General features: G+C 47.4%; 1 protein-coding gene and 1 long non-coding RNA gene across 2 annotated transcripts in view; one reads left to right on the top strand and one right to left on the bottom strand.

Moving 5' to 3' along the window:
- Positions 1-1,463: 1,463 nt before the first annotated feature.
- LOC309856484 lies at positions 1,464-26,009 on the bottom strand. The gene is made up of 4 exons (XR_014307225.1): positions 25,918-26,009; positions 25,100-25,271; positions 23,925-23,985; positions 1,464-5,062 (listed from the first exon to the last, which is right to left on the bottom strand). It is a non-coding gene; the product is annotated as an uncharacterized lncRNA (long non-coding RNA).
- Positions 22,022-26,512, top strand: part of XPNPEP2 (X-prolyl aminopeptidase 2) — a 26,521-nt gene continuing 22,030 nt past the window's right edge. Inside the window, exons 1-3 of the mRNA XM_082717750.1 lie at positions 22,022-22,228; positions 24,496-24,572; positions 26,022-26,132. Of these exons, the coding sequence (XP_082573876.1) occupies positions 22,180-22,228; positions 24,496-24,572; positions 26,022-26,132 (237 nt within the window). The 5' untranslated portion in view covers positions 22,022-22,179. The remainder of the gene's footprint in view (positions 22,229-24,495; positions 24,573-26,021; positions 26,133-26,512) is intronic.

Raw genomic sequence — 26,512 nt, 5'->3', positions numbered from 1 at the left:
CAATCTCATGCATTTGTGTCAGAGAAATACTGCATTGCCACACTGCCCTCTTGGAACTAAGTACCAATCAGGAGTCCCAAAGGTGAGAGTCCTAGAGTTATTTGGAACACCTGGTGTGCCCCAAGCACAGTGGGGGAGGAGTCTAGAGACTCAAAGAGCGTCTTGAAGAGAAGAAACATTGATTATGTCCCCATGTCAAGCTGGGACCCACCCTGTACAATGGGCAGCCCACTCAGATGATATTGCTGGCCCTGGCTGCTCCCAGGAACTAAAGGGGAACTTCGACAATTTTTTAAAAAGATTTTATTTATTTATTTGACAGAGAGAGAGAGAGATTACAAGTAGGCAGAGAGGCAGGCAGAGAGAGAGGGAGAAGCAGGCTCCCCGCCAAGCGGAGAACCTGATGTGGGGCTCAATCCCAGGACCTTGAGATCATGACCCAAGCCGAAGGCAGAGGCCCAACCCACCGAGCCACCCAGGTACCCCTAACTTTGACAATTTTAAGGGAGGTGTTACAAAGCACAGGACACCCCCCACACACACACACTGAGGTGTAGGCCAGAGGGCAGGAGCTCCATTTGCCCAGTCTGAAGCTGGTACTTATTACCTAAGTATACGTATTTGTCAAAACTCATTGAACTATACACTTAACAATAGGTCTACTTTATTGTATGTAAATTATACCTCAATAAAGCTGAGAATAATTACTAACAATAAAAAAAATCCTTCTATCTCAGATTCCCAGGATCCACTTCAGATAAAATCAGGTTGTTTTTTGTCTGGATACTCTGGGAAACCCTTATCTGTTGGTTCTCATTTACCTATAGGATCATGTCCAAGCCCCTTAGGCTGGCACACAATGCTTTTCCTAACCCCGTCCTGACCTACCCATCAGCCTCAGCTCCTGATACTCCTTTTCCTGCTCCATACTGCAGACGCACTGAACTTCAGACCAGTCTCTGTCACTGAACTTTGACTGATCCCAATCATTTGGCTTTGCAATTTTGTGTCTCTATATATCAGATTGCCCCTGCTTGAAATGTTCTACTAGAAGCTGTGTTTCCTCCATCCAAAGAATTCTTTCAAGGTCCATCAGGCATGTCACTTTTTTCTGTGGAGACTTCCCTAAACCCAAACAAAGCTAGATGATCCCTCCCCCGTACCCCCCACGAGCCTTGGGACACAGTTTTTACAACTGTGACACTTATCAACAATGGGCTTTCAGCACCTGGCTTGGGCTTTTCCCTATACCAAATTGCAAATCCCTCCAGGGCACAGACCATACCTTCTGCAACCCAGCACCTAGCACAGAGCCTCTCACACAACAGACTCTCAATGCCAGCTGCTGAATGGTTGAGTGGGTCAATGAGCCAGTGATTGAATCTGTTCCCTTTTGTGACTCTTTAATGGGAGGCTTTTGGGGAGAGTGTCTTCACCGCAAAGAGTGACCTATAAGCAAGACATTTTTTAAAAAGATTTTTATTTATTTATTTGATAGACAGAGATCACAAGTGGGCAGAGAGGCAGGCAGAAGGTGGGGGAAGCAGACTCCCTGCTGAGCAGAGAGCCCAATTTGGGGCTCGATCCCAGGACCCTGGGACCATGACCTGAGCCGAAGGCAGAGGCTTTAACCCACTGAGCCGCTCAGGTGCCCCTAAGCAAGAAATTTTACAAACTGACCCAGTCCAAAGAGGAGGGATATTTGGCCAAGGGTCCATTTTAACCCCTCAGATGAAGTCAGTGACATTTTTGAGTCCAGGACCTGTATTTAACCCCTCAGATGAAGTCAGTGGCATTTTGGTCCAGGACCTGTATTTATGAGATGACCGACATTCGTTAGATACCCACTGTCATCACTGTCATCATCATCTATCCTTTAGTGGGTCCTTGTTACATGTCAGGGGCTGACGCTTTTTTTATATTACCTCATTTAATCTGCACAAGAGCTCTGGGAGAAAGATGCCATTGGGTTGAGCCAATATCAAATTGGCGATATTCCACCTTATTAACTTACCAAATAGCATTTTCATATGGCTCAACCTGATACTGCCATTCCTCTTTTGGAGCTGAGGGAACCAAATTTCAAGGTGAAGTCCCTCACATACGTTTGACTCTCTAGTGAGTGGCAGAGCCCGGAGGTGAATGTCCATCTGACTGCGGAGGCCCGACTACTTCCCTCGCACTGCTAGCTTCCACCAGCCGTGAACTTCCCGCTTTGTCAGTCCACGGAGGCCAAGATGTCAGACAGGGGGGCGCCTGGCTAGGGTTTCACACACTCTTTCGTTCTTTGCGTGACATTCAAGACGAGCTGGCTTGGCCTGCAAACGTTAGCCTTTTAGTGGTCATGTTTTCATTTTCTTTTCCTTCGCTCTGTTCTCTCCAGAATTTACCTCTTCCCCTGTGTGTGCACGTGCGCTCTCTCTCTCTCTCTCTCTCTCTGTCTCTGCCTGTCTCCTCCCCCCCACCCTCAAGTGAAGAGCCAAGCAGCTGACTCACACGCCACACCACAGTCGCCCTGACTTTGCTCACGTAGGCTCAGCCTCTGGAGACCCCCCACTAGCCTCAGCGCTGTCATTTGGCTCCCAGAGAAGCCGCTGCATTTTCCCCACCACGTGGAGATGGCTGGACTGAGTGCTGTTGCCCTGGGGAAAACAACAACAAGAGGTTGGCAGCAGCTCAAATCTGAGGTCAAAGGTGATACCGGGCATCTGAGACACCATAGGCAGCAGTCAGGGAAGTCGGGCTAGCTGAGACTTTGGGCCTTAGGCAGAATTGGCAGTGGGTGGTACAGACTTTAGTCCCGTGCCTTGTGAGCCGCCTGCTGGAGCCATAGGCTTGGCAGGCATTGGGGGCTGGGAAAGTGTGATACCAATGCAAGAGCAGGGCCTGGGGTGGCGTTGGGTAAAGGATGGAGACCAGGGTGCTGTAGATTTGGGCAAAGCCTCAGACATCAGGCTGGCACGAGCAGCCAGGCTGGGGAATGGAGGCAGAGGCTGGGAGTTCAGGCGGACCCCCATGATGTTCCACCTTGAAATGAATGCTGGTGGTTGGTAGGGGGAGTCAGGCTGGCTGGGAGGTGGTCTGGGGCTACAAGTCCTGGGTCATAGGAGGAGAGAGGAAACCAGAAGGGCTACTTCTAAGGACCTTAAAAGCCTTTCCTGGCATAACTAGAAAGAAAAGCAGACTGCCCCCAGGATCTTCATAAAATATAGCTCAAAGGTTCGTCTTCCTGTTTCTTCTCTCATGTGGGGGCCGGCCGAGATGCCTCAGATCATCCTGGGCCAAAAGTTCGGAGGCCTGGCTTCTAGTCCATCCTTGCTTCCTGGAGACTTCCCCTTTCTGGGCTTCAGTGTCCCCGTCTGTATTGGTGATGAGGCAGGAGAGGGAGAACGAAGTTATAGTTTCCAAACTTTGTCGGTCTGGAGCACTTTCTTGAAACAAGATCTGAGGTGGCAGCTCAGCATGTGAGGCAGATGAAAACAGAGCTGCTCAAGCCCCTTACTCCCCAGAGGTCTCCCCAGAACCTTCATGGCACCTCAGATCACTATGTTAAGGTTTTTTTTTTAAATTAAATTCAATGAATTAACATATAGCATATTATTAGTTTCAGAGGTTAATTTCAGTGATTCCTCAGTTTCATATCACACCCAGGGCTCATCCCGTCACGGGCCCTCCTTCATGCCCGTCACCCAGTTCCCCCATTCCCCCACCCCCTCTCCTCCAGCCACCCTCAGTTTGTGTCCTAGAGTTCAGGGTTTCTCATGGTTCACCTCCCTCTGATTCCACTTTAAAGGGTTTTAGAGATCACCCAATTAGGACACTGGTCCTGTCTTGAGCCTGCGCCAGCATGCCCTGGAAGGCCACATTGTTGGGCACCCCCCCAACCGGGGTTTCTGATTTTGTGCATGTGGAATGGGGCTGAGAAACTACATTTCTAAGAAGTTGATGTTACTTGTCCAGAGACCACACCGTGAGGACCACTGGGCCATATTACAGCTGCAGGCCTCTCTATGATTCATGCCAAATCATTCAATATTTACGTTGATCTCCCTCAGATATATTTTCTGTGACATTCAAGCATGGGCAAGCACGTGGCATCGAGCCTGGCACCGAGCTCTCAGTCAGAGCTGGTAGGACCGAGTTCTAAATGTCCTGCCTGTAAGTCTCTTTAAGAGTAAAACCATGCTAGTGACTGGTCAAGGGACAGACAGAGGCCGAACCCTTTCCTTTAATGAATTTACAGTCTGTCAGGTCACTCTACCCCCCAGGAAATAACACCCCCGCTAATTCCACCAATAGAGGTTATTTCATGTTAAACATTATCTTTTCCAGACGTTCTCTTTTTTCCATGTAAACTCCTTGGCAAAGGGGTAGCAGTTTGGTCCCTGACCCTTCAGAGTTTCTATCCTCTTGGATTTCTTCCAGGGCAAAGACCTTACCTGCACCACTCTTCCCAGCATCCCCCATGGCTCCTAGCCCACTGCCTGGCAGAGAAGGCAGTTGTTACAAGTTTGCCAAATTGAATAAAGGAAGCACTAGAGCCCCTCCTGGACCCCGCTGCCCCCAAGCAGGGCACCAATCCTCCTCTCATGGCGGGCTCAAAGTTCCCAGTCCCGGCCTCTGGTCAAGGCTGCTCGTTTGAGGACATTGGAAAGGACGAAGGGGGGAAGGCAGATGCTTCTCCACCATAATCACCTGGCACCGCCGCCCCGGGGATTTTGTGAACTAGCTCCAGGAATGTATGAGGCCTCCCGTTCCCCACATCCTCTTTTCCAGCCTCGCCACTTTCTTGAATAAATTGGCACTGACCCTGATGACAGACTTGATCATGTCCTTTTGCTTCGTGATTGTGTTAAGTGACTGCCAAAGGCCTGTTCCTGAACAGTCAGCACATTCCTCAGGACAGCGAGTGGGAGCCCATCTGCTTCCTTTCCTTTATTGTGCTATTTTAGCTTCAATTTCCCATTTGGACGGGAGCGTCTTCCAGCCGGTGGGGAAGGGGAGAGGGTGGGGAGGAGTGCCACAGTTTTCCTTCATTTTTTCATTTATCTTCCTGGTTTCTCTGGAAATAAATCAACAACAATCATCTTACGTGCCAGGCAATATTCTGAGCTCTCCACATGTGTTCACACGCTTAATCCCAATAACATCACTGTGAAGAAGGTACAACTATGATCTTCATTTCCCATGTGGGGAAACTGAGGTATGGAGGGACAAAATGCCTTGCCTAAGGTCTCATAAATATGTACTAGAGTTGGGATTGGACCCAAGCAGGTCTGGCTCTGGACGCTGAGTTCTTCCTCATCAGTGATACCACCTTGCAGAGCTTGGATTCTTGAGGTCCCCAACCTGGGCCCAGTGATATCTGAGGTCATGGCCTCTTTCACTCTTAGCTGTCAGCAGGACCTAAGGTCACGTGCATTAAAAATGGAATTCCTTGCACAACAAACACAAGGTGTTCCCCATCCCTTGCCAATTATCCACTCATTTAACGTCTGAACTCCTAAATCCTAGGCCAGCAGGAGAATGTGGACTCTACCCTGGGGCTAGTTGCACGGGGCTGATGTAATAGTGGGAATCGAGTACTCACTGTGTGCTCTTCTCTTTAGGCATCACCTCAATGTCTCACGGGAACCCCCAAGCAGGTTTCAAGAAGGAACTGAGGCTCACAGAGCTCTCAGGTGACCACAGACCTACCACTCGGGCGCTTTGTCGCTACGCTAGACATTAAATAAGTACGTAGCATTCACTGAATGTTGGGTGGTAGCAAACATCCTCTTGCATTGATTTATTCAACCTTCACAGAACCCTACAAAGTAGGTACATGGAAAGGTCAAGTAACTGGCCCAAGGACACACAGTCAAGAAATCGTAGATCTGGGATTTGAACCCAGACTGTTGACTTACACTGTTGAACCTCTGATGTATGGTCTTAACCACTGCACTAAGCTACCCATTGGCACTGAGGCCACCTCAGGACCCTTGAGAAGCCATGTTACCATAACCCTCACCTCTTCTTCGCCATCTCTCCCTGCTACTCCAGGTGTATTTCCAAATAACCATAACGGGAGGCTCCGACGTCAGACAGTCTGGGGTTCAAATTGCAGCTCTGCAATTCACTAGCCATGTGATCTCTCTCTCTCTCTCGGTGTGCCTCAGTTTCCTCACTTGTAACACAGTGATAATAATGATAATGACCTCAGAAGGTGGTTGCAAGCCTTTAGATCAAGTAGGGTAGATTTCCCCAGCCCCCCCCCCACCTCCTCTCCTCTAGGCCAGCTCCAGCATCCTGCAGGGGGAAGTGGTGCTTCACGCCCTTATACTTATCAGTCTCACCCTCCGTGTCTGTCTCTTCCTGTCCCAAATGAAAGACAGCCTTCAGTTACAGATTCCCTGGGCTTTTCAAATCTTGTGATTACAATTCCTCCCAGGAGATCAGAGAAACCCATTTCCCTAGCATTCTAAGCAGGAATTCTATTGTCATTTGGTAACTCAAACATGGCCAAGGTGGCCCAACCCATCTCCTTTCCTCCCCACCCTTGGTATAGGGAAAGAAGAGACACTTCACGGAAGCATACTCAGCCGCGTGCCATGGCCGGAGTCTCCCAGAGAAAAACTCACAGCAAGGAAAGATACCCCTTCCAAATATCTATTCGGAATCTGAGAATGTCTCGTTACATCAGTGACTGCGGGAGCAAACTTCTCCTTCCTGCCTTCTTTACAGAAAGTGACTAAGTACTGTGCAGGGAATATGAATTATCCGGTATCTTTCCCCCACCTTCCTCAATGTCTTTGTATTATAATTCTAGCCTTCTCTAGTTGTGTAGTGTCTTGTGTCTTTAGCTCAATGGGCAGAACACAGGGCTACCTATAAGCAGGCAAGGCAGTCAGGATTAGAAAGTTCTTCATTCCCAGTCGGAGCCCTGACCCTGGCCTCTGACTGTCCTTATCCTTCTTCGCGGGCTCAGTATGAGATTGTAGGATGAGGCAACTGAAACCTAGAGAGAGAAAGCGACTTGGACTGCATCACACAGAAACAATCCTCCAGTCCAGCCATCTCCTGACCATGAACTTTCAGCCCATGTTTTTTAACCACAGAAGACAGACTGCAAGCATGTGCATATATCAGTGCAAAAGGATCCCTAAGACTAAGTTTCCAACTTAAGGACAGGTGAGGGGCCAGCACATTTTTGGCTCCGAGGGAAAGCCCACTGTTCCAGTCTTCCTAGAGTGCTGGGGCTGTTTAAAAGAATGCTTGCCTAGGGAGAATGATTTGAATGATGACAGAAATCAATAAATTCTTACTGAATATAGTCCAACCTCACTTACTCAAACTAATGGAGGTAGCCCTTCAAATTAGCGAACCATTTGTATTGTAGGTTACTTCTAAAGAAATGAAGCTTTGTTGCTTTGAATAATTCACAGTTGCTCCAAGTAGGCTAACAAATTGTAGCCTAATCAAGATTTGCCTTAATGAAAAAAAAAAAATAATTTCCAGCATCAATCAATTTTATGCAAATGGTGCTTCCAAAGGAGTGACAAAATTTGCTGCCTAGAGTATGGAAATTCTGTGAGTGCAAGGAGTCCATTTATTCAGATGGCTTTTTCTGCCAAAAGTGGGCTAAGTAGGGCCAGGTAGGATCCAAGCCTACTTGTGGTACTCATGAGTGTCTTCTGAGTTAGGTTTTACTGAAAAAGGAAACGATCGGAGAGTGACCTTAGATGTAGCAGGTGCAATCTGTCTACTGATGGAATAAAAGATGGTTTTGGAATACTGTCACTTCCTTTCATTTTTTTTTTTCGCTAAAAAGACATTAGACCAAAAAAAAAAAAAAAAAGGTTACCAAGGCAAGTCTAGTACCTCAGTGTTTTGTCAAAACCCGGAACAAACATTACGGGGAAAAAAATCTGAAGGTCGCGGAAGGGAAATAAACAAGAAGAGTAAGTAAAGCATGAATCATCTGTTACCACCTGATGGCTCTTTAAAAATAAAAATAAAACCATGGCAGGAAATAGAGTCCATGCCACAGCTTGGCATTTCGCTAGAGGACCTGGCACAGACTCTGCTCTCTTCTATTTCACAGAAAGAATTGGTTTTTGGCTTCTGACTTGGATTGCCTTTTTCCTCAAGGCCTCACAGAGCTCAGGGTTAGGTGGTGCTTGTCCAGCATTGGTGCCCACTTCTCTCTTGCACACTCGGAGGGAAGGTAGGAGAAGTGCACTTCATCTCATTTCCCAAAAGGTTAGAAGTGGCTTACGACAAGAAGAAATGACAAAATAAAAACAGAGAGTCACGACCAGGAGATACATCAATGGGACTTTTAAAACTCAAGTGTAAAAAAAACCCTCAATGACCATGTAGAGGTGAACTACAGGGAGCTTAATTAAAAAAAAAAAAAAAGGCAGAATTGAGATTCAACTAAGCTCAGTCCAACGACCCCATCTCCTGAAAGAGCACATGCTCCCCAGATGGACCTACCTGTAAGTGTGATCTTGAGCCAGATATCTAACTTCTCTGAGCCTCAGTTCTTCATCTGAATGATGGGTCTAATATTAGATACTATTTATACCATAGAGTGTTATGAGGATTCCATGTCTGTAAACCATTGATTCCCACTATCTGGCAGAGATAGTAATGGTAGATATGGTAGTAAATGGTAGATATGAGAAGATATGAAGACAACCTCATTACGAGATACAAAGCATTTGCCCATGATGGCCTCTTGTTTGATCCTCACACCAGCCAGGATTTGGGCCCACGATTACAGGGAGGAAGAGCAGAGGAAGGGGGCAGTCTTTACTGGAAAGCTTCCGTCAGGAGGTGGTAATTCTAGTTGGATCTTCTGCAGGACAGGTAGGACATGAGCAGATGGATCTGAAGTACAGGTTAGGAATGAGATGGCAGTGTGTGGGAACAGTAGGAAGACCCTCCTTCCTAGAGCAGGGGGACAGGTGAGAGAGAAGTGTGTGGGGAGGGGAAGACAGTGCAGGATGGGCTCACGGAACTGCTTGGCTCTAGCCAGATGGCAAAGGAATTTGGACCGCATTTGACAGGAAATGGAGAGTCATTGAAGGATTTTGAGCAGGTTGAGCAGGGGAAGGATGTGATATGTTGAAAGGGATGTTTTCAAAGGTGGAGTCTGTCTGCTGCTGCCTGCTCTGTGCAGGCTGTGGTGGGGGGTTGGGAGGAGGCAGAGACTGGCAGATCAGCTGCAGTGACCCAAGGAAGGGACAGATGGTGAGAGCTCAAGCTAAAGTAACAGGGATGGAGAAGACAGGAGAACGCATCAAGGGACAACTGAGAGGCAATGATTTACAATCAATGCAATTTCCTTCTGGACTCAAAATTCCATGAAGACGAGGACTGTGCATACCTTGTTCATCCCTGTGTCTGCCAGGATCGAGCACAGTGTTTGGCACATAGTAGGTGCAAGCACTGAATAAGAGTAAGAATAGTTGTTCGGTCCCCAACAAGCACTAGTGCAAGGAAAACAAAATAGAGAACTACTCTCAAAATCTCATTGCCTTAACTTTCTTTCACTGTCCCTGGACCTACACTGACAGGCTAGTGTCACTGGTGTAGAAAGTGACACTGGGGTAGGAAGACAGCGCAGAAGAGAGCCAGAGCAGGCTGGGAAAGATGACCCCCAAAGCAGAACACAGATAGGCATGAATGTTCTGTGGGAAACTCACCAACCACACATCCCCCACATAGTTCACACAAGACAGGAACACCCCAAATCAGGTCAATTATGAGTAAGAGGAGGTCTTTTCTTAATGGGGGTATTTACCTTAAAGAGAATTAACTGAGAATCCATTTGAAGTAGCAAGCTGCCTTGCTCTTATATATAATTTGGGACCAGGATTTGACTTACCGAAACTGTGTTTCCATCCAATACAATGTACGGTAAAGATTAAAAAAAAAAAAAAAAAACCTGATTTGGTAGTCTAAAGACCTAATCCTGGCTCTTGTTTAGTAGCAGAGAATACAGCTGTTAATAGCATAGGAGCTGGAGTCAGGCTGGGTTTATACCCTCGTGTACCTTGGACAAGTGGCTTAGCCTTTCTGAACTGCCGTTTCCTCACTGTAAAATGTGATGATACAACATCCAGTTCGGCCTCGTAAGGTTATTGTGAGGACTGAGTGGGGTAATGTATGTAATGTGTTCAGCAGTACCCGTAAGGTTTTGGTAAGTATTGATTTTACTTTGAATACTGCCTATATGACCTTAGACTAGTCATTTCTCCTCTCCTGGGCCTTAGATTCTTCCTGAGCCTGAGGCTTTTCTCATCTGGACCTTAGAGACATGTTCCTCACCTGTACTACAAATTCATCATCTAACACACCGAACGAAGTGTATACACTCTAGGGTCCCCAGTGGATAATTCTGCCCTTAGAAGGACAGTGGGACTCCAAAAAAGAGAGAAGGTCCAAACACACACAAGACTAGGATAGGTGTGTTTTCTTTATAAATATAGCAACTCAGTCACCAATCACCCCTAAATTCTAGCCCCTTCTGCCCCTCCCAAGCCACCCTACTTCCATAATCATCTTCATCCCAGGCCCCAAGGGAGAGAAAGCCCAAGAGTACTCCTCTACTCTGGACAGCTTCTCTAGCCCACCCTGCATTTGGAATTAGGACCCTAAGTTCTTCCTTTAGGTTTCTCTTCCCCACCTCCCCCACCCCTACACCAACCCAGGGCCCTGCAGTCACATCAAGCTCTGCTGCCCTCTGCTGTCTGGATCCAGATATGCTGGCTCCAGGTAGGGTAAGTCCGCTCCCTTCCGCGCACCTCCCAATTTCTGCAGCCCCATTCTGCCTCCCTGACCTCAGGGAGAAAATGCAGTGTCTTCTCACCACTCACATTCTCCCCTAATCAATACAAACATACACACAGTCGGCCCTATTCGGACCCAACATAACGAAGCCACAACAGACGTGGTCCCTGAGTGTGGAGCTGTCATCTTCAGCAAAGAAGGTGAGTTTCCAGAGCCAGCCAGTCTCAGTTTCCTTCTTCAACAGCCCCCAGTCATTTATGGAGCATCTGCTGTGTGCAGGGCACTATGCTAAGTGTTGCACCTGCATTATCTCACCGAATCCTGGCAATGGCCTTGCAAATTATTCTTATCTTACAGATGAAATGAGACTCAGAGAAGTGAATGTCTTACCTAAGGTCACAGAGCTAGTGAGTGGCAGAGATGTGATAGTTGTCCCCGGCTGGTTTGTCTGCCTCCGTTCTCCTCTTCCAAAACTAGTCCCCCGCACTGTGGCCGGTGGTGAAGACACGGCCTCTGGAGTTAGAGAGATCTGGCTGGCTTGAGCAGCTCATTCTTCATCAGCGAAGCCAACAGCTCCAAACTCGTGACCACACCAGCTGTGGCCTAGGTATGGTGGAACTGAACTGGAAAGACTGTGTGTGCATTTGCGTTGATTAGGGGGGAATGCAGGTGTGGAAGACACCCACAAATGATCTTTAGAGGTAGTTATGAGGTGGATATGACAAAATACAGCGATCATTGCATGTGAAGGCCGGAGAGTGGGAAGGGTCTGAAATAAGTCTCAGGATTCTGGCTTGGACAGCTGGGTGGATAGGGATGCCAGTCACTGAGATGGGGACATTGGAGACGATTGGGTGAGGAATGTGATGAGCTGTGGAGAAAATGAAGAGATCCATTTTGGCCACGGTGAACATGAGATATCCAGGTGGAGGTGGTCAGTGGGCAATTCGTGCTACAACTTGAGGGCTCGGGAAAGAGGTCCAGGCTAGCATCACCTCGTAGATGGGAGATCTTCCAGGGAGAGTGAGATGCAAGAGAAAAAAAGAGGACCGAGGCCAGATTATCAATATTTGAGGGGAAGGTAGAAGAAAAGAAGTGTAGGTAGGGGACTAAGAAGCAACAGCCATGGATAGAAGGAAAAAAAAAAAAAAACAGGAAGAACTATCCAGGAAGTCAATGAAAGAGAAAGTTTCAAGGAGGGAACAGTTCTACCAGATCATCTACCACAGAGAGTCTAGTGCTCTCAAAATGGTCCCTTAGATTTGTCATTAGAAGATTGTTCTGTTTATTTACTACTATGTTAAAAAAAAATCATCACCTTAAAACTTGTTGGCTTCAAACAACAAAAATCAGTGTATTTTCCCTTTATCTCTCATTGTTTCTATGGGTTAGGAATTTGGGGTGCTAAGCAGTTTGGCTCAGGGTAGTAAGTCAGAGTGGCCAGAACTGGAACACTATGGGGAGAGAGGTAGCTGGAGCAGCTGGGAGCTGCCTGAGCATCTCTCTCTCTCTTCATATGGTCTCAGGGCCTCTCCAAAGTGCCCCTCGAATGGGCTACTTTGAGCCTCCTGGTAGCCTGGAGGTCTCAGGGTACATGCACTGCTTACATGGCAGCTGACGACTTTGAAAATGAGGACCACATGTTTCCATATGACAACAACAAACAAGTCCTAAAGAACTTAACAGAACAATTTCATTTATAATATCATGCAAAAGAAAAGATCTGTATCAATGAATACATAATCAAGGAATTGTATACTGAAAAGTACAAGACATGGCTTACCAAAACAAATGAAGGAAGTCCTTGGAAAGACATCTTTTTCTCATGGACGGGACGATTTAATATTGTGAAGATGACAGTATTGTCCAAAGTGAGTTAAAAATTCAAATGCGGGGGCACCTGGGTGGCTCAGTGGGTTAAAGCCTCTGCCTTCAGCGCACGCAGGTCATGATCCTAGAGTCCTGGGATCGAGCCCCGCATCGGGCTTTCTGCTCTGTGGGGAGCCTGCTTCCCCCTGTCTCTCTGCCTGCCTCTCTGCAAACTTGTGATCTCTGTCTGTCAAACAAATAAATGAAATCTTTAAAAAAAAAATTCAAATGCGATTCCTATCAAAATTCCAATAACCTTTCTGTGCAGAAGAGGAAGCTGAGTATCAGATTCATGTGAAATTACAAGGGGGGTTGACAGCCAAAACACTCTTGGAAAAGAATAAAGTTGTAGGACGCACACTTTCTGGTTTCAAAACATACTACAAAGCTACAGTAACCAAAGCAGTGTGGTACTGGAATAAAGACAGACAGAATAGCCAATGGAATAGAACAGAGTCCAGAAATAAACCCTAGCACTTATGGCCAATTGATTTCTTACAAGGGTTCTCAGGTCATTATACAAAAATTAACTCAAAATGAATCAATGTCCTAAATATAAGACAAAAAAATTATAAAACCCTTAGAAGAGAGCATGGAGGTAAATCTTCATGACCTTGGATTTGGCAAAGGAGTCAGATATGACACCAAAAACCGAGCAACAAAAGAACGAAAATATAGATAAATTGGATTTCATCAAAATGATAAACTTTTGTTCATCAAAAGGCATTATCATGAAAGTGAACAAATAACCTAGGGAGAAGATATTTGCAAACCATGTCTCTGATAAAGGCCTAGTGTCCAGGATATATAAATAACTCTCACAAATCAACAACAATCAACCAATTTTAAAATGGGAAGGGATTTGAATAAACATTTTTCCAAAGAAAATATACAAATGACCAAAAAGGGCATGAAAATCTTTTGGAAAATGCAAATCATAATCATGAGATACTACTTCATACCTATTAGTGCGGTTATCTTTTAAAAAAAAAAAGGAAAATAACAAGCATTAGCAAGACTGTAGAGAAATTGAAGCCCTTGTAATATTGCTGCTAGGAATGTAGAATGGTGTGGAAAATGGCTCGGTGATTCTTCAAAAAGTTAAACAGAGAAGTACCCTATGACCCAACAATTCCACTTCTAGGTATATACTCCAAAGAATTGAAAACAGGTGTTAAAACAAAAACTCATACATGAATGTTCATAGCAGCAGTCTTCACAATGGCCAAACGGGGGAAACAGCTCAAATTTCAGTCAGTGGATGAATGGATGAACAAATTGTGATATATCCATACAAAGGCATATGATTGAACCATAAAAAGAATGAAATACTGAAACATGGATGAACCTTGAAGACATTGTGCTGGGTGAAAGAAGCCAGAAATGAAAGGTCACATAGTGGATGATTCCACCTATTCTGAAATGTCTAGAATAGGTAATTCTACAGAGACAGAAGGTAAGTTAGTAGCTGCCAGAGGCAGGGAGAAGGGGGAGGAAATTATTATGGGGTTTCATTGTGGAATGATGGAAATGTTCTGGAACTACACAGGGGCGGTGGTTGCTGAACACTGTGAATATACTAAATGCCATTGAATTGTTCACTTTAAAATGACTGATTTTATGTTATGTAAATTTCACCTCATTTTTTTTTAAGACAAAGGAGTATTTCAGCAAACGAGGCAGGAGCTGTACCAACTTTTCTGATCTAGCCGCAGAAGCCACATGGTGTCACTTTCACCATATGTTATTGGTCAAAACAGCCACAAAAATCCACCCAACTTCAAAGAGAGTAGGCATGGTCCCCCACACCCAAGGGGAGAACACCTCAAAGGTCATTGCTGAGTCTAACAAGAACACCTGTGGTGGAGTCATAGGGGCTGAAATCTGGCCACAGTGGGTGAGGGTGAAGATGGAAAACTTGAGAGAAGGGCATAAAATACCTGAATCAATTAAGAGACATGGTATGTTCCAGAATAAAAAGGCCCAGTCTTATAAAGATAGACATTCTCTCCAGATTAATTCATGCATTAATGCAACCTCAACTTGAATTGATAACAGAATTTTGTCCAACTTGAGGAGCTGATATTGAGATCACCTAAAGAAGAAACTGCAATTATGACAAAGAAATATTTGGGTGTTTGTTTGTTTGGTTTGGGTTTGGGTTTGTTTGTTTGTTTTTTACCATTTCTTTATTTCTAGAACATGACTAGAGAACTTTTTTTTTTAAGAGAAAGAGCAGGGAGGGTCAGAGAGAGAGAGAAAGAAAGAGAGAAAATCTTGAAGCAGGCTCAACACGAAGCCCAAGGTGGGGCTCGATCTCATAACCCTGAGACCATGACCTGAGCCAAAACCAAGAGCTGGATGCTCAACCGACTGAGCCACCCAGACACCCTGAAATAGAAGTACTTGTGAAGGGGAAAGAAGACTTGCACTATCAGCTCTCAAAACAAAACACAGACTATAATAATTAAAATAGTGTGATGTTAGCACAAATAAATCTATTGAATAGAGTCTAGTACAGTCCCGTGTAGGCATTATAAATCAGTGAGAAAGCTATATTAGTCAATAGTGATGTTGGGACAATTTGTTGTCCAAATTAGAAAAAGAAACCCAAAATACCTTTGGATCTGTACTTCTTACCAGATCCAAATATAAATTCCAGATGAAATACAGCTAAATATACATGCACTCTTTCTCTCTCTCTCTCACTCACTCACACACACACACACAAATCACAAACTCTCTAAAATAAATCAGATATTTCCTTTTCAAATAGATCACAAATCCTAGAAATCATAAAATAATATCTTGATAGATTTTTTTTTACTACATAAAAAACTAAGTTTTTAAAAGACAAAGCTAAAAGGGAGAAAATACTTGTAGTATATAAATCATTGTAATTAGTTAAGCATATAAGAGAGGAATACGTAAAATATATGAACATCTTTTTATATCAATAAGAAAGACAAACAACCCAACAGGAAAATGGACCAAGAAAAGGAACAGGTATTCAGAGATGAAAAAATAAAAGACAAATAAAACATACGGAAACATAGTCATCCTTTAGTAACAATAGGGTAAATACAAATAAAGCAACGAGAAACCAATTTTCACCCATCAAATTTGAAAAAAGTTTTTTAAATTAATGATATCTGTGTTGATTAGGTTGTAGAAACAGTTATTTTCATACCCTGTTAGTATGAGTGTGACCTGGTATAGCTTTTCTTGGATGGCAGTTTGGCAAAATCTACTGACATGAGAAAAGCATACTTTCTACTTCTAGACATAGCTCCTATAGAAATCTTTCTAGGTGTGCAATGATTTTTAGTGCACTTGTTTGAAATAATGCAAGTCAGAAACAACCAGAAGGTCCATCCGTCATGGAATGCAGGCAGGTTAGGGGTCTGAGGACCAGGATAAAAGCCTAGAATCACCTACAATAGCAGCAGGAAAGGGAGCTGACCCAGGACAAGTAAAAGGATTGCCAGGTAGCATCATGGGGCACCATGAATCTGGAGTGACTCCACCCCCACAGAGGTGTGATATTTTCTCCTATGAAGAAGACAGATAGTTCAAATGCCCTGGGGTTTATTCATTCATTCAACAAATATTTATAAGTGCCTACTAAGTGCCAAGCCATGTTTCTAGGCTCTGGGATACAGCAGAGAACAAAATAAATAGCCCCAACTTTCATGGAACTTGCTTATTAGTGAGAGAGATGGACAAAAATAGGCAAACAGATAATAATATATTGTCAGGTTAATGGTCGGAAGGTAAATAAAGCAGAGTAAGAGGATAAAGAATGACAGAGGCACTGTTCAAATAAGATCAGGGAAGGTCTTTCTGTAGAGGTAACATTTGAATAGAGGTCTGAGGAAGTAAAGTGAGCCATGTCGATACCTGGAAAAAAGCATTCCTATTAGTGGGACCAGAGTGTGCAAAGGCCCTGTGCTTTACTTGAAGACGGAGATTGGCAGGATGGATGTAGTGGAAGGACAGAGGTACAGAAAAGTTAAATATGCTATTAAAAGGGAAGTTGAGGTGATGGGTTATGTTACCTGGACCAAATAGGGAGGGAAGTGAGACTGGGAATGCTGATAAATGGATGGAGTAAGGTAAGTGGTAGGTAGGATACAGTAAGTAACAGGAAATTTTGCTGAGGTAAAAAAGCAGGTATAATAAGAGTAAGGGAGAGAGGACTATTGACAGAAGTATAAGAGGATGTGGCCAGAGAATGGGAAGCTGGAGTTCACTAGATCAGTGGACGGCAATCCCAAGCAATGACAAAGCCCAAGGTGCTGCTTCTGGTGTGGAAAGTTGAAGAGAAGTGGAGGAAAAAGACTTTGAGTGGAGGGGCTTGAACTTAAAGAACCAGGACATCAGGTAGTTTGATTTTTTTTTTAATCAGTTAGATTGTTGAAAGGAACCTTGCTGTCACCCAGAGTAACAGCAGATGTGAGGGGGAGAGACAGCCATGAGCCATGATCCTCTCCATGTCTGGGGAAGTGTTGGGAGGCAGATGGTGGGAACTGTGACAAAGAGGACTAACAGGGAAATTCGACCTACCAAGGGGGTCAGGGCAAGCTTTCCGGATGAAGTGATACTTGAGGTGAGACTTGAAGGAGAAGGAGTTCACAGGGCAAGAGAGGAAGGAAGGGCATTCCAGGTGGTGAAAAAAGAACAAGCAAAGGCCCTGTGGCTAGACAGGGCATGTCAAGTATTCGAGACTGACAGAAGGGCCGTGTGGTTGGCACGGACACAGTGAGGAGAAAGGCATAAGCTGACAGAGAACTTGAAAGGGATCAGGTTACCAAAGAGAGATAGTTGGGACAATGCCCAAGGACCCCAAAGAGAGGCTTACATGGAGTTGACTGGAACCTTGGAGAGCCACACTGGTGCTCTGACCACATGTAGTGCAAGGCCTCTGAGGGGGGCAGCATAGGCTTGTACCATGACTTACTGAGCTTAGCACGCAGCCAGGGCTCAGGATGTGACTCAGTCTGTGCCCACAAAACTGAACCAAGCTAACTGGCTCACAAGGGCTCCAGCCAGGTGCACTGTACCTCACTAACAAAGTTCTTGGACCATAACCACCAACTTATTTCATGAGGAGAAGGAGCCTCCTGCTGGAAGGGAGCTGCCCGCTGCATCCTCTAATCACAGCAGAGGGAAAGCCCAACCCTCGCTCTGAGGGGATAAACCCTTTCCTGCTGATAAACCCCCTTCCTGCTGCCTGGCTGGCTGGGGGGTGAGGTTCTGGGTCTCATCACAGCAAAGACCCGCTTCTATGAAACTGACTCATGCCTCCACCCTCTGGGTCAGCCCCCATATTTATACACATGCACGCGCACACACACACACAACTCAGGCAGTGCTGCCCTTTTGTCAAAACTGGGCATATTTGGGAGCGTCTGGGTGGCTCAGATGGTTATGCATCTGCCTTTGGCTCAGGTCATGATTTCCAGGTCCTGGGATCGAGCTCCACATTGGGGTCTTCCAGCTCAGTGGGGAGTCTGCTTTTCCCTCTGCCTCTCTCTGCTTGTGTTCTCTCTGTCTCTCTGTCTCTCTCTCTCTCTTAAATGAATAAATAAAATCTTAAAAAAAACAAACAAACAGGGCATATGTGATAGAAGGGCCACCCACAGCACTGTGGCAGCCTTCTGGGGGTTCAAGGGCATTCCTTTTGGGTTCAGGATGGGAGGCTAGACCACACATTATTGGGGTTGATTGTTTGTCATCAAGTCACCAAACTTTTATTGAGCCCACTCTTCGCCGGACTCTGTCCCGGATGCTTTGGTACATCCAGTAATTTATAAAAGCAGGCTCTTGCCCCTCAGGGACGGGTGACCTAGAAGGGCAGAATCAAGAAAGCAAAGGGCTAACACAAAGCTTTTTTTTCTTAAGATTTTATTTATTTATTTAAGAGAGAGCTTGCACATGAGTGGGGAGAGGGATAAAGGGGGAGGGAGAAGCAGACTCCCCCCAGAACTAGGACCCTGATGGAGGGCTCAATGTGGGGCTTAATCTCAGGATCTCAGGATCATGACCTGAGCCAAAGGCAGTGGCTCAACCAACTGAGCCAACCAGGCAGCCCAACACAAAGCTTTTTAAATAGGGGTTCAAACAAAATGTTATGGGAACCCCCATTATGGAGGGAGGAATTTGAGGTGGAGGTCAGGATATGGTGAATGAGGTGACTTTTGAACTAGACTCTGATGGATGGAGAAAATGTGCCTGAGGAGAGATGGGCGATGGGATGTTTCAGGGAGGAAGGCCATGGCCAACGAACCGGAGAGACTGAATTCTGTCCTGAGGACTGGGAGCCGTGGAGGAACCTCAGACGGGAGCATCGAGGAAGCTCAGTGGAGGGAACAAGGGCTCTAACATGCCCTGCCACCGATCAGCTGGAACCTGGGCTAAGCCACTATTCTTCTCCAGCCGGTCTCCTCTTCTGCAGGTAAGGACACCACTTGTCGCCCAGCATGGCTGACAAGCCTGATGGAAGGCTGGGAAGGGGCTATGTCCACCTGGCCAAGGGCACCCAGTCTCTCAGCCTCCGAGGTCATATCAGCTGTTAGGTTTGAACTCTCCTTCCCACCTTTGTAACCATGGAACTCCCCTTCGAAGGTTTCATCCTCAGTAGTATCTTGAGATATCCCCAGCAGGGTGCTTGGCCATGCTCAGAGCCACTCCCGCACCCCGCCCGTGGGTCTCTGACCTTCCTGCAGCTCTGGGGCTGTCCCAGGCTCTCTCAACCTACTGTTGATGTCATTACCACCAATCTGCTCCCTGCTCACCCAGCCCATGACTGCTGCCTGTGGTGTCACTTCTGTGCCTCTCCTGTCAGTGGTCACCCTACTGCCTCTCCCCAAGACTGCCAGGAGGTCCTCTGCTCCTCTGGCCTGCTGGTTCTCAGTTCCCTTCCCAGGCCTTCCTCTGGTTCCACTCTTCCAGAGGGAACCACAGCAGACCAAGCCCCGGTGCTAGGGCTCCCCACACACCAGTCGCTTTCCATGGATTTTCTGCCACATGCAGGGAACATGTCATTCCTGTGATCCGCCCTTGACTTGGGACACCTTCTGTCCCTAAGCGGGAAAACATGCAGGTCAGGTAGGTGCATTCTGTTGGAAGTTAGGTAGACACCATCGCCCAGGGAGGGCAGACCCAGGTCAGAAGACAGAGTGACCAGCCTGAGGGGAGCTCAGGGTGCAAAACGAGAGGCATGGACAGGAGGGAGACAAAACAATGTTTCCACCTTCAGAACTTGGGCTTTCAGCTAGGCCTGGGCCTTGGAGTGAGACCAACGGAGGCAGGCTGCCCGTGCGGGCCACACTGAGACTCCAGGGACTTCGCTACGGTGTTTCTAAACCACTTCCATACAAGGACTCTTGGTCATTCACCCTCCCCACTCTCAATCATTTCTTCCCACTCCACGCCTTTTGCAAACTTGGGTTCAAGTTTCCCCAACTGATGAGTAAAGACATTGCTTTTGAGATGAGATAAGCTGAGCGTGAAAGCAGGTGAGGTCATCACTGCCATCGGAGCCAAGACAGGGAGACTGGGGACAGAACCGCAGGGCTGAGTACTATGTTTGGCCTCGGTAGCCTCCAAGACCATCCCTGGAGCAGAGTCCAGAAGATGGGGGGAGGGGGCCTGTTTGGTTTATTTGCTTCCAGGGTTGACACTTCCGCCCAGCTAATCTCTGCTATAATATTAACTGCCATTTCAGCAGTGCTGGATGCCAGGGGCAGAGAGAACAAGGTACAGACAACACCGGTTTTTGTTGTAGTTACATATTTGACTTCACAAACACTCATATCTCATTGACCCTTTATGCCAAGCACGTTCTGAGAGCTTCACAAAGATGAACTCATTTAGTCCTCATCACCCTGCTAAGAAGTTAGTCCTATTATTATTGTATTTCACAGGTAGGAAACTCAAAGAAGTCTGGCTCCACTGGGAAAGGTGGGGCTGTCTGTCCTAAAAGTCTGTCTTGGGGGTCCCTCCTCTGCATGGCATGGTCAAGTCTACCTGCTTGCCCTTCAGGATGGCTAGTACAGTGCACAGGGGAGGAAAGGGCCTTTGTGGGGACAAGTCCCCCGTCCTCTGGTCTCTAGGAATCATGTCATTCCCAGTCCTGGAATACGGGGTGGGGGACAGGGAAAAGACAGAAGGGGGTCAGGGGTCCTAGAGCCACTCAAGGTTCTCACAGTCCTCATCCCTGGCTAATCTATCCTCTGGGGCCATTGGCTCTGCCCTCTGCCTTTACTCCTGGAGGTGGAGTTCACTGAACCTCCTCACTCATTTTAATTCCCCTTCTTCAGCGAGTCCCATGAAGACCCCCTTTTGCTCTTCTCAATGAGTCTATTTTATTGTATTTGAATGGATGATTTGAAAGCCATCTTAAACTTGTGGATGTAAGCAGAGTATAAATACATTAAAAATAAAATCAAAAGTTTACCTCTGGGGCCTTCTAGACTAGGTAAGCAAGCACCTGTCCTTTGGGTCTGTCTGTCTCTTGGAAGTATTGCTTTCTGGCCACACATTCTAGAGGGCATTTCCTGGGAGCTTTCTAGGTGCCGGTTGCCCACTGAGGCCACAGGTGTGGAGACGAGGCTGGGCCTGTGTTCCCCACTTCCCCTGTAGGGACTCATGCTGGTTAGGAGTGATCCTTACTTCGGGGGAACCAAAGCCTTGTTCTAGAAGCTATGACAGAAAGGTCATGTCCAGTTCACCAAATGTGTCTTCTGGGAGCCCCCGAACTCCCCTTTTTGAGTCTTTTTCTCTCTTCAGTGACATCCTCTGATCCCTCCAAACAAGGCCTTCACTCCCTCCCACACAGGAATGGTTCCAAGAATGGCTCCAATGGCTGAATAGTGAGTGGGACCCCACTGTCCCCGCCATCCCAGGAGAAGGGCAGTTCTGCCAGTGGCTGGCGGCACTTTTTACAGAGTGGGCTCTCCTGAAGGGACGAACCCCAACTGAAGAAAGTAGCTCTCCAGCTGTAACCAACTTCCCCGAGGGGTGCAGTGGGGCTTCCCAAACACTAGGGAGAGAGGACACTGGCTTTGTTTGAGATAGGCCAGCTCAGAGGAGGAGGAAGGATAAACATTCATCTTGGAGCCAGAGCCGGGGGGTGGGGGAGCTAATGGGAAACAGCTTGCTGGGGGACAGTAATCAGGAACGACTGAGGCGAGCTGCTAACGGGGCGGCGGGGGCGGGGGGAGCAGGCTGATTGAGACCAGCTGCTGCTCCTCTGCCCAGGAGATCTTTGGACTCTGCACTGGGCGGGCTCAGAGAGCCCAATCTTCCCCACCCACCCGTACTCCCCACTCCTGACTCCCGGAGTCCTCAGATGCAAGAGACCAGAGGGGAACTCTCCATCCACCGGCCGGACGCCTCCTCCCCGTCGCCAGCCCCAATCCCCTGGCTGCTCCTGCCCTGGGAAGGCCTGGAGGAAGAGGCCAGGGAAAGAGCCTGCCCCTTCTCCCCCGTCCCTCCATCCAGCCAGCAACAGCATCTGGAGACCCCATGGCCTGGGCTCGCTGGGGCTGCTGCCCCTGGCTTGTCCTCTTCTGTGGTATGTGCATCCTGGTCCCACCCTCCCACACTGGGAGGGCAGGTCCAGCTGGAGAACAGCTCTGGCCTCTCCCCTCTGGGCTCAGAAAGGGTTGGAGTAAGGGCGGGGGCCCAGGGTTTTCTCTTTCTCTCCTGGTCCTCCTCTCTGTCTTGCGAAAGAAGAACCCCGGGGTCAGTCCTTGGGGCCTTCCAGACTCACATCAAGTCTGGTTTGGCACCTTTCCATTCCTGCCTGTTAAAGAAAAGATGATTCTGGCACTTGTTAAGAGCGAGGCAGACTTTATTCAAAGCTATTGCAATAAGGGTATTGCAACAAGGGAGAAAGATCGGGCTCAACCCTGAATACAGCCAAGATGGCTGAGGATTTGGAGCCAATAAACAGAGTGAGGGGGACAGTGGATAGAAAATTACTAAGAGGAGACATCAGGGGTGGGGGGTTCTTGCTGAGCCAACTTTATAGGATTCTTGCTGGAGGCAGGCCAGGGTGAAGAGATATGAAGGGTGAAGGATGAGGAATTTGATCAGATAGCAAAGGTGATCAGATATTAAGGGTGGGGGCTTGTCTCTAAACGGGCTTAGCAAGATTCTTATTGAGAATTGGGTGATGCAGACCCAGCAAGGACAGGATGGACATAGACAAAGTCAAATCCAAGTAAAGCGGCTTGAAAGAGCCTAAAGTTCAGTCTTGGTCACTACTCTGGTGCTCTGTTTTCCTCTTTGGTCACAACTCGATGCCCAGCTCAATGCTCTCCACGTGTACTCCATCCCCAGCCTTAGGGATGCCTCCCTTCCCTCCCCTTTCTGTCCACAAGACCCCGCTCGTTCAGTCAGCACCCAATTCCTGAGCACTGCCCCAAGTTCAGGCCCTGTGTCAGGAAACACAGAGAGACACAGCTGCAGAGCCTGCCCTTGGGAGCCACAGCCCCTGCCTCAGAGAACAACAATCTGGGTGTCCAGAGGGACCCAGGCTGGCTGAGTCTTCCTTCTTATATTGGCATCTCAGCGATACCATTTTGCCAACAATCTATTCCTACAGAAATGGGATCATTTTCTTAGACCAACAGCATGGGTCTCATCTCCCCCTTGAGTTTAGGAGACCAAGACAGCAGGGCAAGCGGTTGATGGAGTTAGATGCCAGCCGCCCTCCTGTCTGTAGCTCAATCCACTCAGGAGATAAAAGTATAGTGTCTCCCTCTACCCAGGCCCCCATTACCCTCTGAGGACACCCCCTAAAGGCCAGGGCTGGAGGGAAGGGACTATCAGAGACCACTGGTTTTTCGGGGCTGGAAAGCCCGAGACGGTAGGACTTAGCCCAGGATCTGGCACACAGTAGGTACTTAGGAAATGTTTGCCCAGTGAATACCGGGTGACTCTCCTTAAGTCACACCAAATTTGGGGCAGAGCCCAAATTGGAAACTAAGACTTCATATACTCTGTCCTTTCTGTGTCCCCACCCTTCTGTGGTTAACTTTTTGTTCTCAGATGGCCCAGGTTCAAATCCCTGCTTACCACTGACTCACTGCGGCAAAATTTGGACGAGTTACCAAACCTATCCGGGCTTCAGCTTCCTCCGCTGTAGAAAATAGACAGTAATACCCAGCTCACAGGCTGGTTGCAAGTATAGAGAAAGATACTACAGATAAATTACTGAGCTCAGCATCTGGCGCATAGTAGAAGATCCTTAAATGCTAACCTACCTTTCTCCACCAGGCGACGATGTCAGACTGGGATTGACTGTTTTATGTATTTAAAATGGGCCTGGAATGAGAGCCAGAGATTTGGAGGATAATAAATGGCACAAGCGGGCCTTGAACTTAAGTAAACCCAATATATATAAAATTAGATTTATAGAAGGGTAAAATGAAGGTGGGGTGATTATTTAGCGAGATCCTCTAGAGCATTTCAAAGAAAATTTGATTACAAAAATTTAATTTGCACACAACAGTTCAGTAAACCCTGAAAAGACCCAATTAGATTAGAAGGGAAAAATTGATTTAATGAGCACTAAAACCCCTGCAAAAGTGGCAATCACTTGTCGATGAAACAGGTTTCTTTGATTGTGACCCAGGGTGCCGTCCCATTCCACCCAATTTCCCATGAAATGTGATTATTTTTATCCCCGAGTTGGACAGCACTGCTTGTTTCAAAGGACCAAGGCCAGGGCGGGATAGGGAGTGCGATTTGGGGGACCAAGTACCTGTGCTCTCTAGAAGCTAACTGGTCTCCAAGTGACCCTAATTCCCCACCTCTCCCCTCCGCCGTTTCTAGCTTTGGGTGCCTGGGGCCGCCCTAAACCAGTGGACCTGAGAGGAGAGGATGTGAGAAACTGTTCCATCAGCCCTCCGGTAAGGCCCTGCCCCGGACTTGCCCCGCCCCGGACCTGCCCCCTAGCTCCCATCTCCTCCCCATCCCCCCACTGGCTCAGTTGCTAGCCTTTCCCACTGCTAGCCTTTCTCCTGACTTCCGGACTCTGGGGCCCCTGTTTCTGATTAACATCTCTCAGGGCGGGCCTCACGTTCTCAGGTGTCTGACACCCCCGCATCGCTCCCTCCTGCCCACCCATCCCACAGCAGGTTATCTACTTCAGTCCCGGCCTGGGCCGCTCCCCTAAATCGGGGAGGGTGGGAAGGAGGGTGGAGGCCCCTAGCCAGCCTTTGGCTGAGGCTAGGCAGAGGCAAGCAGGAGGCTGAGAGGAGAGAAAACAAAAGTTCTAAAGGAACGAACTGCGAGCCGAGCGCAGAGGGAGGCCCAGAAAGAGGAGGGGGGAAGACAGAGATCTAGAAAGGCCAACAGAAAGGACAAGAGGGGGGTCTAGGGTGTGCCTGGGGAGAAGGTCTGACATATTGGAGGTGAGAGGTAAGCAGCTTCCTACCTGGAGACCAGAAGATTCTTCCCACAACCAGAGTATGACGAAGGAGCTTCCTCAGGCAGGGGCAAGACAGAGGTGAAAGCTGGTGGCCTGCTAGCAGTTCCTGAAGCCTCCGGGCCCATGGGGTTTCCAGTCTCAACTATGAGACCACTGGGGCAGGCTGGTGGGTAGGCTTCTACAGGAAAACAAACATGGATATGTCATTAAGCAGAAGGTAAAACAAAACAAAAACCCATACTTTTCATTTTAAAGATAAAACAGCCTTTAAAGAAATGTCTGGCTTAGAGGGGATCTTTCTGGATAATGCTCCAAATTGCTGGGGGTACTCATTCACTCTCCTCTGCCATTTGAGTAGAAACTCGAAAAAGTCCCCAAGGTAAGGATTGCCAGATGAAATACAGGGTGCCCAATGACATCTGAATTTCAAATAATAAATATGTGTCTTAGTATAAGTATGCCCCAAATAGTGCATGGGTCATACTTATACTAAAACATTGTATGTGGCTTATCTGAAATTCAAATGTGACCGGATGGATATCCTGTATTTTGATTTGCTAAATTGGCAACTCCGCCTCCAAGGTATCCGGAGAAAGACTGTCCCTCCAGCCTGGCCCAGGGCCAGGGCTCAGTTTCATGCCGTTCTCACTCATGCCCCCATCCCAAACCCAGGTCCCGTTACGGTCACAAGGAGTTCCTCTCCAAGTTCATCAACACCTCCATCTCCGCTTAGCCCAGGCCCCTTAATCAAGACTAACCCATACCATCGGCTGCCACCCCATTCCTCTCCAGGCTGGCCCAGCCTAACCACTCCCAACACCTGCCTAAGGAGAGGGTGGCGGCGCCTCCTGACACTGGGCCCAGGCATCATCCTCTCTTAAGCAGTGTGTCTCTGTGTGTGTCTTGGTGTCTTCCTGTCACCTGTCAGTACCTTCCAGTTACTGCGGTCAATACCACGGCACGGCTCACAGCCCTCCGCCAGCAGATGCGCATCAAGAATCTCTCCGCCTACATCATCCCTGAAACGGATGCCCACATGGTGAGGGACAGCTTCTCCCCCACCCGTGCCCTCCGCTATCCTGGGTTGACCGCCAGTGAGAACCAGCCACAAACCAGAGGCCGTTAAGGCTCAGAAGATGAAGGCAGAGAAAGGATTCAAAAGGCAAAGGGAAGGAAGTAGGGGGCTTAGACATGGGAGTTTTAGGGAAGCAGAGAGAATGTATTTCTTTGCATAGGAGAGAAGACACTGCTAGAGCTCGTTGACTTCAGGCAGTGAAACTATTAATAAGTTCAGAACCTATTTCGATCATTCTCAGATGGCAGATCCAGAATGAATGTTTAGGGTACTCTGGTCCTAGGAGGTTAGAGTATGGGCTAGGAATTGGACTGGAGGAACTCTAACCTTCCCATAACCTCATG

Source organism: Mustela nivalis (assembly GCF_964662115.1).
Source record: "Mustela nivalis genome assembly, chromosome: X".
Taxonomy (NCBI): Eukaryota; Metazoa; Chordata; class Mammalia; order Carnivora; family Mustelidae; genus Mustela; species Mustela nivalis.
This window is presented reverse-complemented; position numbering and strand designations above follow the sequence as displayed.